Source organism: Panthera onca, chromosome A2, assembly GCF_046562875.1.
Source record: "Panthera onca isolate mPanOnc1 chromosome A2, mPanOnc1 haplotype 2, whole genome shotgun sequence".
In the NCBI taxonomy this organism is placed as follows: Eukaryota; Metazoa; Chordata; class Mammalia; order Carnivora; family Felidae; genus Panthera; species Panthera onca.
In genome coordinates, this window is record NC_138340.1 from 13,696,589 (window position 1) to 13,709,277 (window position 12,689).

The 12,689-nt window shown below is 59.9% G+C and overlaps 1 protein-coding gene across 1 annotated transcript; it reads right to left on the bottom strand.

The window, feature by feature from the left end:
• Positions 1–103: 103 nt before the first annotated feature.
• On the bottom strand, positions 104–2,017 carry JUND (JunD proto-oncogene, AP-1 transcription factor subunit). The gene has a single exon (XM_081792236.1). The coding sequence runs from the start codon at positions 1,858–1,860 to the stop codon at positions 817–819; it is 1,044 nt and encodes a 347-aa protein (XP_081648362.1). The 5' UTR covers positions 1,861–2,017; the 3' UTR covers positions 104–816.
• Positions 2,018–12,689: the final 10,672 nt, after the last annotated feature.

Genomic DNA, 12,689 nt, shown 5'->3' on the forward strand with positions numbered 1-12,689 from the left:
GGAGGAGGGGAAGGAGGCAAGGAGGGGGAAGGGGAGCGTGCGGGCCAGGCCCAGCCCAGCCCGACAGGCCCCGGCGGGGGAAGAAGGAGGCAGAGAGCCGAGCTGGCGTAACGAGACTTTACTGAAAACAGAAAACCGGGCGAACCAAGGATTACAAACCGGAATGTGGACTCGTAGCAAAACAAAACAACAGAACAAAAAGGGCGGGAGGAGGGGTGTCGGAAAGACGGAAGGGGGGGGGGAGCAAGAGCGAGGAAAGGGAAGGGAGTTTTTTTTTTTTTTTCTTCTTCCCATTTCTTTAAAAAACCAACACAAGAAAAAACACACACACACAACCAACGTTTGTTCCCGAGTAGAAACATAAATAGGGCAGAATCGAACACTCTGTTCTTCTCTCTTCCAAAGGCAAAAAAAAAAAAAAAAAAAAAGTAAAAGGAAAGGCAGGGCTTGAGGCTGCGCCCCCTCGGAGCCCCCTTCGGCAGCGGTGTGTACAACGGGGCGGCCGGGGCGCGCGGGTTTGTGCAACACTGGGTGGCCGCGCTCGGGGAACAGAGGCAGCGCGAGGGCGGGGGGGGGTCATGCGCTTGCCCCCCGGGAGTAGGGGGTCCAGCTTGTCGAGTCTGAGGCGCCCTCTCCGAGTCCTGGGCACCCTCGGGGGGTCCTCAGGGACCGCGCCCTCTCGGAATCCTGGCACCCTCGGGGTGGGGGGGTGTCCCCGGGGCCGCGCCCTCTCCGAGTCCGGGGCGCCCACGCCCCCCCCCCCACGCAAGCCCGCCTCCCGGGGAGGGGGGCCGCGCATGCGCCCCGCGCGCGGGCTCAGTACGCGGACACCTGGTGCTGGGGCAGCAGCTGGCAGCCGCTGTTGACGTGGCTGAGGACCTTCTGCTTGAGCTGCGCCACCTGCTCGCGCAGCAGGCTCGCCGTGGACGCCAGCTCCGTGTTCTGGCTCTTGAGCGTCTTGACTTTCTCCTCGAGGCGCGAGATGCGCTCCAGCTTGCGCTTGCGGCACTTAGAGGCAGCGATGCGGTTGCGCAGCCGCTTGCGCTCCGCCTTAATGCGCTCCTGCGTGTCCATGTCGATGGGCGACAACGGCGGGCTCTCGCCGAAGCTTGGCACGTCGGGCACCGTCTGCGGCTCATCCTTGAGCGCCGTCAGGCGGGGCGGCCCCAGCGCGCCTGGGGGCGGCGGCGGAGGGAAGGGCACAGGCTCGGCGGCGAAGGCGACTGTCGCAGCACCCCCTGAACCTCCGGTGCCGCCCGCATAGCTGCTCAGGTTCGCGTAGACGGGCGCCTCGGGCGTGGCTGCCGCCGGGGCCAGTTCGCCAGGAGGCGCGGCGCCCGCAGCCGTGCCCGAGGGTCCTCCCGCGGCCGCGGCAGCGGAGGCCGCGCCCGCGCCCAGCTGGTTCTGCTTGTGCAAGTCCTCCAGGGCCTTGACGAAGCCCTCAGCAAACTCCTGCTCCTCGCTGGCCGCCACCTTGGGGTAGAGGAACTGAGTGCTCGTCGGTGTGGTGGTGACCAGCCCGTTGGACTGGATGATTAGGCGCTCGAGCTCCGGCGAGGCGAGCTTGAGCAGCCCCAGGTCGGGCGAGGCAAGCAGGCCGTCGGGGGGCGCCGCGCCTGGGGCGCCGTCGGTGCGCAGGGGGGCCGGGGGCGGCGCGGCGGCAGGCTTGAGCGCCGCCGCCACCTGCTCGCTCAGGCTCAGCGTCAGCGCGTCTTTCTTCATCATGCTGCCAGTCGCCGCCGTCGGGGGCGCCCCGGGGAACAGGCGACCCGGGGACGCGAAGCTACCACCGCCACCACTGCTACTGACGCCGCCGCCCAGGCCGCTCAGCGCCTCATCGCCGTAGAAGGGTGTTTCCATCCTCCGCCTCCCCCGCCGCGCCGGCCCGGGGGGGGGCGGGAGTGGCCGCGGCCGCCCGGGGGGCCTGCGCCCCCCCGTCCGCTCGGCCCTACGCCCGCCCCGGCCGAGGCCGCTGCGCCCGGCCCTCCGCTGGCGGCAGCTCCTACGCCGCGCACTTCGCGCGCCCTCTTATAGCCTCGGCCCAGCGCGATGAGCTCACTGCCCCCGCTCGCCATTGGGCGTGGGTGACGTCGCTCATTTGCATGGTGGGGTGGGGCCAAGTCATTGACGCCCCCCTAGCTGCCGTTGCCCCGGTGACGCGCGGTAAACCGCACAACAGCGCGCTGCCTTGTGGGTTGACGTCATGGGGGCGGACCCCGAGCCCGGACCCGGTTACCCCGCCCCGGGAGCACAGTGTACAACCAATGCCCCCAGCGCTGCCTCCCGCCAAGGCACGTCCCGGGTGGCGTGATGAGCCCGGCCACCAGCCGCCTGCCCGCCCCAAGGCCCCGCCCCGCATCCGCGCGTGGGGCCCCGGCGGGGAGGGGGAGGGGGCGGGGGCGGGAGCGGGGGCGGTGCCGGCCTCCGGGGACCGGTGGGGGATGGGGCCCGGATGATAAATAACTCCCTGGCGCCCTCCGCTCCACTACGCCTACAAGTGCCTGCCTTACCGCTCCACTCTTCTGGCTCTGTACGGGCTGGGGGCAGAGGGCCTTAGGGAACTGTTCCCGGTGGCTTCCTGGGCATGTTGGCCAGATCTGCCAGTTTCACCCCCACCCCAAATCTCCAGTGATGTGTTTGCCCCAGAAAGACGAGGGAAGGGAGAGGAGAACTGTTGGAAGCTGCTGAAAGCGCTTTGATCCTGATACTTTTCACTGAGGAGTCTAAAAGTACGGAGTCCAACTTCCTGACTTTACAGACTGAGAAACTGGGGCTTACTAAATTGTGACCAGGCCTGACCTCTTATTCACCTGGTAGAACCCGGGCCTCCTGGGCCTCCTGCTCCTGGGCAGCCGCCTACAATTTTACCCTGCATCTGCCAGGGCCTGCTGTGGGTCCCGAGGTGAGGGTGATGGACTATAGCCCCTCCTCCCTCGCCCCGTTTCCTCAGCGGCTCTCCCTTCCGGAATGTTAAGGCAGGGAGCCCATCTGGTCATTGTTACCTGTTATTATTATTTTGTTATTGTCAGTGCTCAACGGGCCTCCTGAAAGACTGGCTGGGGATGGGATATGAGGGTGTGGGGAGAGGGCAACCTCTCCAACACTCCCTGGGGATTGTTGGGACATCTAGGTCTGGCTGACAGCTCCTGCACACAACCCCTCAGGTAGACTGTGAAGGCTCCAAGGACCCTTCTTCCACGGACTCCCTCTGACCTTACACTTTCACCTTCTCTGAGCCTTGGCCTCTCAGCTCCTCTTCACTGCCTCAGGGCCTTTGCATGTACTATGCCCTTTGCCCCTGCTCCCTTCCCCACTGCAAATCCTAATGTCCTCAGAGAGGCCACTCCCACTCACTGTATTTCCATTATATCCTTGGAAGCATTCAGAATGACTGGATGGACCATAAATTTCCGGAGGGCAAGGACCTTTATCTATCCCGAACCTGCTGGTCACCAACATCCAATACAGCACCTGGCTCAGTGTTGAAGGAGAATGCTGCCTGGCCTAGTTGCTGTGGCAGTCTCTGGCCTCAGTTTGTCTGACTCACCTGTGGGCATGAACATTCCCAGTCCCCAACCCTCGTCTTCTACCTCCCTACCTCATCCGGCCCTGCCCCTGATTGGGCTCTGGAGCAAGAAGGCCATGAAGGAAACTGTCACCAGGAGCAGGAGGCCTGCCCTGGTGGGCAATGTCCCAGGGGTGTGAGTGTGTCTATATCCACACAAATGTCTGTTTGTGCCTGTGTTGTGTTCATGTATGGGTCAGTGTACTCAGGTGTGTTCACACACAAGGGCAGGTGTCTGTGTGCCAGTGTGGGTTCATGCACATAGATCTGTGTGCCTGTATGTATACACATATATGTATACTTGTGTATACGTATGTGTCCATTTGTGTGTTTCTAGGCACGTAGGTCTCTGTGCCCTCCAGACCTGTCCTCTCAGGTCCCAGCCTGGGCAAAGGGACCCCTGATGAGAGGGGATCCTGTCCCCAGCCTGTTGCTAGCCTTGCCCTGGGACCCTGCTCTGGGCCTGTGCAATGGGGCTAGATTGGAGGAGATGGGGCCATGCTTCTCTCCAAGGCAGGACATGAGTGGGTGGCCTAGATAGCCTCCACCCTGACCTTGGGCCTTGACCTTAATAAGTGGGTGAATGGTCTGGTGAAATATGGGCAGAACCTACCGGAGCTGAAAAACTGACCAGCAAACAGGCCTTGGGAAATGGAGGCACAGGGAACCCGAGGCAATTCACCTCTCTGAGTCTCAGTTTCCTCCTCATGAAAATGGAGTGAATAATCTCATCTCCCTCATGGAGTATTGTGATTTTTGTTTCTTTTCTTTTTTCTTTTCTTTTCTTTTTTTTTTTTTTTTTTTTTTTTTTTTTTTTTATTCAGTAAACTCTACCCCCATCATGGGGCTAGAACTCACGACCCTGAGATCAAGAGTCCACATGCTCTACTGACTGAGCCAACCAGGTGCCTCAAAAAATATTGTGGTTTTTATTGGATTTAAAGGAATAGAGCTCATAAGTGCTTTCTATAATTGTTTTATGTTATTATTATAAGGCTAGCCTTAACTGTGTATGGTTGTTTGGTCTGGAGTTCCTTCAGCCAGAAGTGCCCTTCTATCCAACAGGCAAATTGCTACTCTTGCTTCAAAACCCACTGTCTCCTCCTCCAAGAAGTCTTCCCTATCCACACCCTCAAGGAGTCCCCTAAGCCACCCCCCACCCCCCACCGTCTGGCTGAGCCCGTCCACCATCTGTATTGGGCTCTGTCTGCCCAGATGGGGCAGGGGAGAGTCCTGTAAGCTGGGCAGGCAGGACCTGTCTTGGCCTCTAAGTATGGGGAGCTGCCCTGGGCAGACTCTGCCAGCCCCACTTTTCAAGGAGTTGAAAAACTGGCTCCTTCAGTCTCCTCTGCTGTGCACCTGCTGTTCCCTCTGACCCAACACCTTTTCCTACCTTCTCCTTTCTCCTAGCCAGAAAGCCCTCTGGGACACCCTAATACTGCTCTTCCATTGGGACCAATCCTATCCCCACTCATCAGGCAGTTCAATAGGAGGCCTGAATCCGTCAACCAGCCATATGCAGTGAACTAGGGGTAATTCCTATTCTCTCATTCATTCGACAGATACTGACTGAGCACCTACTGTGAGCCAAGCGATGGGGACACACACGAATGACACAAACACCCTCACCCCGCACCTGGTCTGAAAGAGGAACCTGTCAAACACTGCTTCAAGGAGGCTGAAGGGTGCCCCCTCCATGGACGGGGGTATGTTTTAGAGTTGGGTGATCTGGGAGGTGATGGTGAACGAAGAAGCTGGAGCAAATCTTGAGCTAATTTGAAGGCCCAACATCCCAGACTGTGGGAACAGCAAAAGCAAACGCCCTAGGGCAGAAACCAGCGGGCCACATTGATGGAGAGAGGCAGGTGGTGCTGGATTGGGTGAGCCAGGGGAAGCCAGAGGGAGAGAAGGAAAGCAAGGGTGCAGGACTTCTACAGAACCCGGTGGTATTTTGTCCCAAGAGTAGTGGAAGTGGCTGTAGAAGATGGGACTGAGGGAGAAGTCGGTAACAGGGCTCAGCCTGGACTCTGCATTTTCGCCCTTCCTCTCCCAGCCCCTCCAGGAGTCTCAGGACGTTATCTCACTTCCCAGATCAGCGTCCAGGGAGGGTGCGGGACCCACCCGGTCGAAAGAATCCCCAACCCCTACCCCCACCCACCCATCCCCGTTTGGAACGGAAGCTGAAACTAACCCCCACCCCTCTCCCAGCCACGGCTCTAATCTCTGCCGCTCTGGCGCCTCTTTCTCGAGAGCGAAGAGTTTTACCCTTCTTGTTTAAAGCGACCTGCAACTCGGTTTAATGTTTAGTCTTTATTTGAAGACCCAGAGAACTAAAATCTACTTGATGAAACGGAAAGCCCCAAAGAAAGAGAAAGGAGTTAATCAGGAAGCAGAAAGGGGTGAGGCGGAGGGGACCTCTCCATGGGGAGGTACGCGGGGAATGTCCCGCGGCGCTCGGGACACCGCGGGACTGGGTAGAGTTTATGGGGAACGTCCTCCGACACTTAGGACCCACCGGCTGGTGGGGGCGGGGCTTGCGATCACAGTCCCCGGGTGACGGAACCCCGCTAGGGGGCCGGGGGAGGGGCGCCGGCCTTGGGCCGGGGGCGCGTCGGCCCCGGCGCATTCCTGAGGATCAGGTTACCGGCCGAGGCGGCGGCCCCTCCCCTCCCTTCCAGCCGGGCTTCCGCCCTCGCCAGGGGCAGGAACCACAGTCACCTCCCCCGTCCTGTGCAGGTGCTTGGCCAGCCGCAGGGAGGGGATCCACACCCTGTCCTCCGGGCCGGCACTGGCGCTTTCCAGTCTCACAAGACCATTTTACAGACGAGGAAACCGACGCGTCCTCGGCGCCTTTTCAGCACTGGTGGAACCAGACTGATAGAGCCTGCTTTACGACCCGTGGCCCAGTTGACTCCGCCGAGGCTGCAGTGTCCCCAGCCTCTCGTAGGCAGGCCGGGAAGAGCGGCTCAGTCTAAGTCCAGTGTTCGCTGATTGTCCTGGGTGAGCCCCGAAGGGCGCCGGCTCAAGGAGAAAACCACGCCTCACAACACCTTCCCTACCAGATTCGTGCGCTCATCCAGGGAACTCTGCTGTATACCCAGGCCCAGGTTAGGCCCTTTCACAGGCAGACTTTAAGAAACCAGAAGGTTTGGGGGTCAGAGGGTGGTGAGTCGGACTTCACTAAAGCAACTTCAGAAGCTGATTTGTTTTGATTTTGGTTTTCTTTTGGCCAGCCTCAAGCACCATCAATCACCCCTTCCACCACCCACTCTTGAGCACCTACTGTGTGTCCGGGCTCTGTGTGCTGGGGGAGGGTTTTCCATCATCCCTCATCACCTCCTAAGCTGATCCTCGAATAGAAGACAGGACAGAACCACCATAATGAAGAAGTATGCTTTAGGCTGATGTCACTCTTTCTCCTTCAGGTCGACCCCTTTTTCTGTTTTTACTTGGGTAAATATATTTCAAAAGGGAAACTTCATGTCACCACCAAGAATGGAAACCAGTTTCTCTTCCATAAATAGAAGGAAAGTGAAAAACGATGAAATGAGAGCAAAACCCAGGCATTCCCTCCTCAAGGACACTCTGGGCCAGGCCCAGAGTGGGAATGTCCAAATATCCAGAAAGCACTAAAGGCAGAGAATCCCCAAGCCAAGCCAAGAAGAGTACAGGAGGGGCCACAAGGGTAGTTTTGTCCCCTAGCGGCCCAGAACACAGTAGATGGTCAGTGATGTGCTAAGCCTTGGCAGTGAGCACCTACTACGTGTGGGGGTTGCCTGCATCCACCAGCAGCCTTCCAGTGCCTGCGAGTTACTGACCCGTTTCCAGGTACAAGTGAAGGTGATGGCAGGTAGCAGCCCTTTGGGGGTGGGACCCCACTGGGGCCTCTCTGGGGAGACTTCAGGTTGGTTCAGTTAAGTGGAAGCTTCCGCCTAAAGACTTTGGGGCTGTCCCCACCCACAGTCCTGTGGCCCCTGACGTCCTTCTGTGCTGAGTTATGGGCCCCTTCCCAGGCTGCCCAGGGACTGGGGAGGGAAGCAGTGTGTGAATCAACGAATGAGTGCGAATAAGTAAATGAGTGAGTGAGTGGATGATGTAACGGATGGTTTGGTGAAGTAATGAATGGATGAATGAATTAACGAATGACCGGATGCACCCATGCTGCCAAGATGGGATACCCACTCCCCACGTTTTTCCGTGATACCTTCCCACCAGCACTGCAAGGAGGGCCACCTGTCCACATTTTTCCGATGGATAAACTGAGGCTCGGAGCAAACCATGGCTCCACATGTTGGAGGGCAGATTGGAATACAGGTGGCCTCGTTCACCGCGAGCTGCAGGCAGAGGGGGTGGAGCTCAGGGGGCCTGGCTGGGGCAGAGGAAAGCTGGAACTGGACCTCAAGCCTGCGGGGCCTAGAGAGCCGGCACCTGATCGTCGCCCAGTAAAGGAGCGGGGCCCCAGCGGAGGAGTACATTGAATGGGGGCCAGGCGAGACGAAGGGAGAGAGCAGGGAAGTGGTGGGGGCGGGGCCGCCGGAGTGGGGAGGAGCAGGCAGTCCCAGTCGCTTAGGAAGGGGCCCCAAGGAAGGAGCAGGATTGGGGGGCGCCCCGACACGCGAGACACACAAACGCCAGCCCTGCGTCTCCCGAGGGTGGGGGGCACAACACCCCCCCCCCCAATCGGAACCTGAGACCGCCACCGTAAACTCCCTCGCCTGCCCGCCTCCCCCTTTCCTTCGCCACCGCCTCTCCTCTGGAGGAAGTGGTGAGGGTGCGGGGGAGGGCCCCCCATTCTCACTTCCCCTGAGGCAGGGCGGGGACTGCAGGTCAGGGTCCCCTCCCCCGCTGCGAGGATGGATTGGGGGGGGGGTGCCCACAGGGGTGGGGGCGGGGAGCCGCAAGAGCTGGGGCTCGGCCAGCGCGGGGCGGCCCCTCGCTGGGTGACCTGAGCTCTCTGGGTTTGAACGGTTCTCATCTGAAAAATGGGGGGAAGAAACTCAACCTTGGAACAATGGATTGCTGGGTGAGAGGCCCCGCCCCAGGCCCGGGGAGACCGAGCCGGACAAGGACACTCCCAGGCCCGGAGGGGTCAGGGCCGGGCCGGAGGGAGAGATGTCGCCGTAAACACGGACTTGGACCCGGGCGGGAGGCGCATTCCAGGCGGAGGGAAGGGCGCAAAGGCCTGGAGGCTGGTGGGGACCTCCCGCCTCGCCGGGCGGCTGGGCCTGCCCAGGACCTGCCCCTCGTCGGTCCCCCCAGCCCGGCCCCTCCTCTGGCGGGGGTGGAGGAGGGATCTGGAGGGCCTCCGCGCGGCCAGCCGACGCCGCACAGTTCACCCCGCGCCGCGGCCGGACCCAGTGGCGAGGGGGGCGGGTGGCGTCAGCGCCGACGTCAAGGCGAGGCGGAGCCGCGTAGACTCGGGCCCGGCGCCCGCGCCCCACGCAGAGCTGGAAGTCGTGGGTGTGGTGGTAGGCAGGGTTCGCCTTCCAGCTGTCCCGACGTTGGGGACCGGAGGGGGAAACTGAGGCCCGGCGAGGCGCGTGGCCCAGCTGAGACTGAAGCTGGGCCCCAGGGCTCCAGGGCCCCGTCTCTCAGCCCCAGCCCTTCCTGTGTCCCACACCGTCACCCTCTCCCAGTCGTTCGCTCGCGCTGGCCCGCACCGCGACAGCCCCCAGGGTCACTCGGCCGCGACGAACTGGGCTTTTGTGTGTTGTTTTGCTTTCCGGCAGGTAGACAGGTCCCTACGAAACCGCTCAATTAAGCGTCACCGCAGATACGTGGGCCTCAGTTTCCCCAACCGGACAAAGGAGGAAAGCTGACATTTAACCGCGGGCTCACAGCTCCTGCCTTCGGGAAGGGCGGGGGAGACAATCTAGAGGCGAGAGATACAAGTGGGGGGACACCGGCGAGACCGAATTCGAATCCACGGCTGGCTCCCGGTCCCCCTTTTGTCCTCTATACCTCCGCCCACTCTCGTCCCACTCCCTCGGTTTCTAACCCTCTCCCCTCTCCTCCCATCTCCCTTCCCTCCCCCCACAGGCCCCGCTCCGCTCCGAGCCCCCGCCGGGCCGCTAATTAAATGCAGAACTGGGGGGAGGGGGCGGCTCGCTGTTAACCCCTTCCCGCCGGGCCCAGGAGGGCTTCCCTTGGCTGAGGAGGGGAAGCGGGAACGCTGCTCAGCCCCCCTCCGCTCCTGGCTTAAGGCCCCAGGACAAGCCCATTTGACGGACGGGTAAATCGAGGCTAAAGGGCCAGCCCCGAAGCCCTAGGCAAGAGCCGATTATGAATCAGGGCCTCCAGATAGGAGGGCCAGGGCCTAGAAATAGCCGAGAGAAAAGGGAGATAGGGGGAGAAAGGCAGAAGGAGATGGAAGGAGAGAGAGCCGGGAGGGAGGGAGGAAAAGTCTGTTGGAGCCAGACAGAAACAGCCAGAGACCCAGAGAGAGTGAGACAAATGAGTTAAGAAGAGACACCAGCTGGAGAAGGCTAGAGACAGCAGGAAGAGGAAGAGAGAAACACTCAAGTATTTTCTATGGGATTCTCCGTCCTTGGCTGGGGACTAGAACTAACTAGTGAGGAAGGAAAGGTGGCCCTCTAAATATCTACAAGGAAAACAAAGTAACTATCCCAGGCTGGCACGGTTGGGACTGGGGGGCGGGGGGGGGGGAACGCAGTGGCCCTGAGAACCATCAGTATGTGTGGTGATAGGGGACTCCTAGGCCACCTCAGGAGCTGGAGGCCCACAGGCCAAGCCCCCCGTCACTGGCTCCTGGCCGTGGGCTGGCTTGCCCACTATTCGCTGACCTCTGACAGGGCCTTGTTGCCTGAACTGAGGGTCAACCCTGGCCAGGGAGCTGTAGGTCACCTCACGTTCCCACCCTGTCCTTAGAGCTCTGGGTCAGGTAGACAGGACCCAGACACAGCCATTCCACTGCCTGGGACCCCTGTCCCTCCGCACGCTGACTACTGCCACTGTGGAGTTGGGTAAACGAGAGATTTGAGAGGGGCCCAACATTCTTGGGGTGCGAGCAACTGAAAAAATGGGTAATATGTCAAGCAGTGACAGGAGCTATGAAGAGATCTCAGGGGGATGTGCAGAGGATCAGTGACATCTGTGGACCAAAGGGGCACAGGGGAAAGGGGGGGACCCGGGAAGGCCGGACTCCTGAAAGCTGGAAGAGCACAGGCAAAGGTCCTGAGGTAGGAATGCATGATGTGATGGAGGAGAGTCTAGAAGAAGGCCTAGAGTAGGGTGAGGAGAGGGGAGACAGGGTAGGGGGATTACAGGGACACCCAGGTCACCAGCAGCTGGGGGGGGGGGGGTCGTTGGAGTTTTTGCCAGCCCAGGAGGAGCCTGTGACAACCCTCCCTGCCTCAGTCTCCCCACCAGTGCCCATGTTTCAGAGGATGCAGAGGAGTCTCGGGGGAATAGGCGCTGCCCAGAGCCACAGGGACCTGTCTTCTGTCCTCTGCAGGTGCCACCCTGGCCTCCTCTCACCCTCTGTGGCTCCCTGCTCTGGCTTGTCTTCCTGTTACCACCTAGCTCTGCCCCTCCTATGGTCCAGCGTCCCAACACGGGCCCATAATGTTCCTTCACCTGCAGTACCCGCCTCAGGAGACATTCCCTGACCCCCTCCCAGGCAGAGCAAAGAGACCCTTCCTCGGCCGGGGCTGGCTCTCCAACCGCACTCAGCCCTCTCACCCTTTGGCTACAAGCCCTGCAAGAAAGGAGGAGGCTCAGGAGACTGGGTTAAGGGAAACAGGGGAAGGTGAACAGTGTGGTCCTTGAGCCTGCATAAAAACAGCTGCCCCCTCTGCGCCTGCCCCCTTCAAGGAGGCATGACGGTGGCTGCAGTGATGGGGGATGTGCCAGGAGGAGCATCCGGCAGGGCCCACGTTGCCATGGCGACGCTGACTCAGAGGCAGAGGCAGGTAGCAGCATCTAGTACCCGCCAGCCCGCCCCTGTGCTCATGACACCCTGCCCAACCCCCACCCTCCAGCCTCCACTCTGGGGGACCTCTTTTGAAGCTGAAGAAGGATGGGTGAGACCCCAGCATGGCTGGATGAAGTTCTCCACTCACCCCTACCCAATCACCTGCTGGAAGGTAGGAGACGCTATTTTATCACACTAACCTGGGTACCACATCTTCCTCCTTCGGGACACTCATCTCCCCATCCATCTGTTTATGTGTCCATCCATCCATCCAACCATCCATCTATCCATCCATCCACCCACCCACCCACTCATCTGTCCATCCCTCTATTTACCCATCCACCCAATATTTATGGAGCCCCTACTGTGCGCCCACATTGTTCTCAGCACAGGGCAGTCATCCTCTGCTCCAGCCTTCAAGGTATCAGAGAAGGATCTGGGCTGGGGCGATGCAGGTGACGATGATGAGGCCTCTGTGGCTTCTTGGGCCAAGGCCTTGGGAAGTTGAGGCCCCTTCTGTCCCTCCTACTCCCAGTCTGTCTCCTCTACCACTGTTTCAGACTTTATCTCCCCATCCCAGAGTACAGCCCAGACCCTTCCCCAATCCCACCCCCAGGCCCCCACCCCCAGACCATGTATCCCCTTTCCTCTCTTCCCCTCATTTATTCACTCCAGCCACATGAGCCTCTGTGTTTTTCCTCCAACACACCAGCTTATTCCCACCTCAGGGCCTTTGCACATGTTTTTCTCCCTGCCTGGAAAACCCTTAAGGTCTTTACCTGGCATTTATCTTGTTTATTTCTTGGCTTCCTTATTATCTGTCTCTACGCCCATCTCCAGAGTATAAAGACTTAAGAGAGAGTCTGGTTCCTTTGGTGTCCTGTCTGCCTATCTCTGCCTTCGTTTTGCCCACTGTGAAATGGACAGATGGGAATGGTGTTCACAAGTAAGACTTTATAGAGGGGGTTGGGAGTAGGAATTAAGTCCTTAGAACTGTGCCTGGCACAGAGTAAGTGCTCAACTAACATTTCCTTAAAAATAGTCCGGGGGCGGGGGGGCGGGGCGCCTGGGTGGCGCAGTCGGTTAAGCGTCCGACTTCAGCCAGGTCACGATCTCCTGGTCCGTGAGTTCGAGCCCTGCGTCAGGCTCTGGGCTGATGGCTCGGAGCCTGGAGCCTGTTTCTGGTTCTGT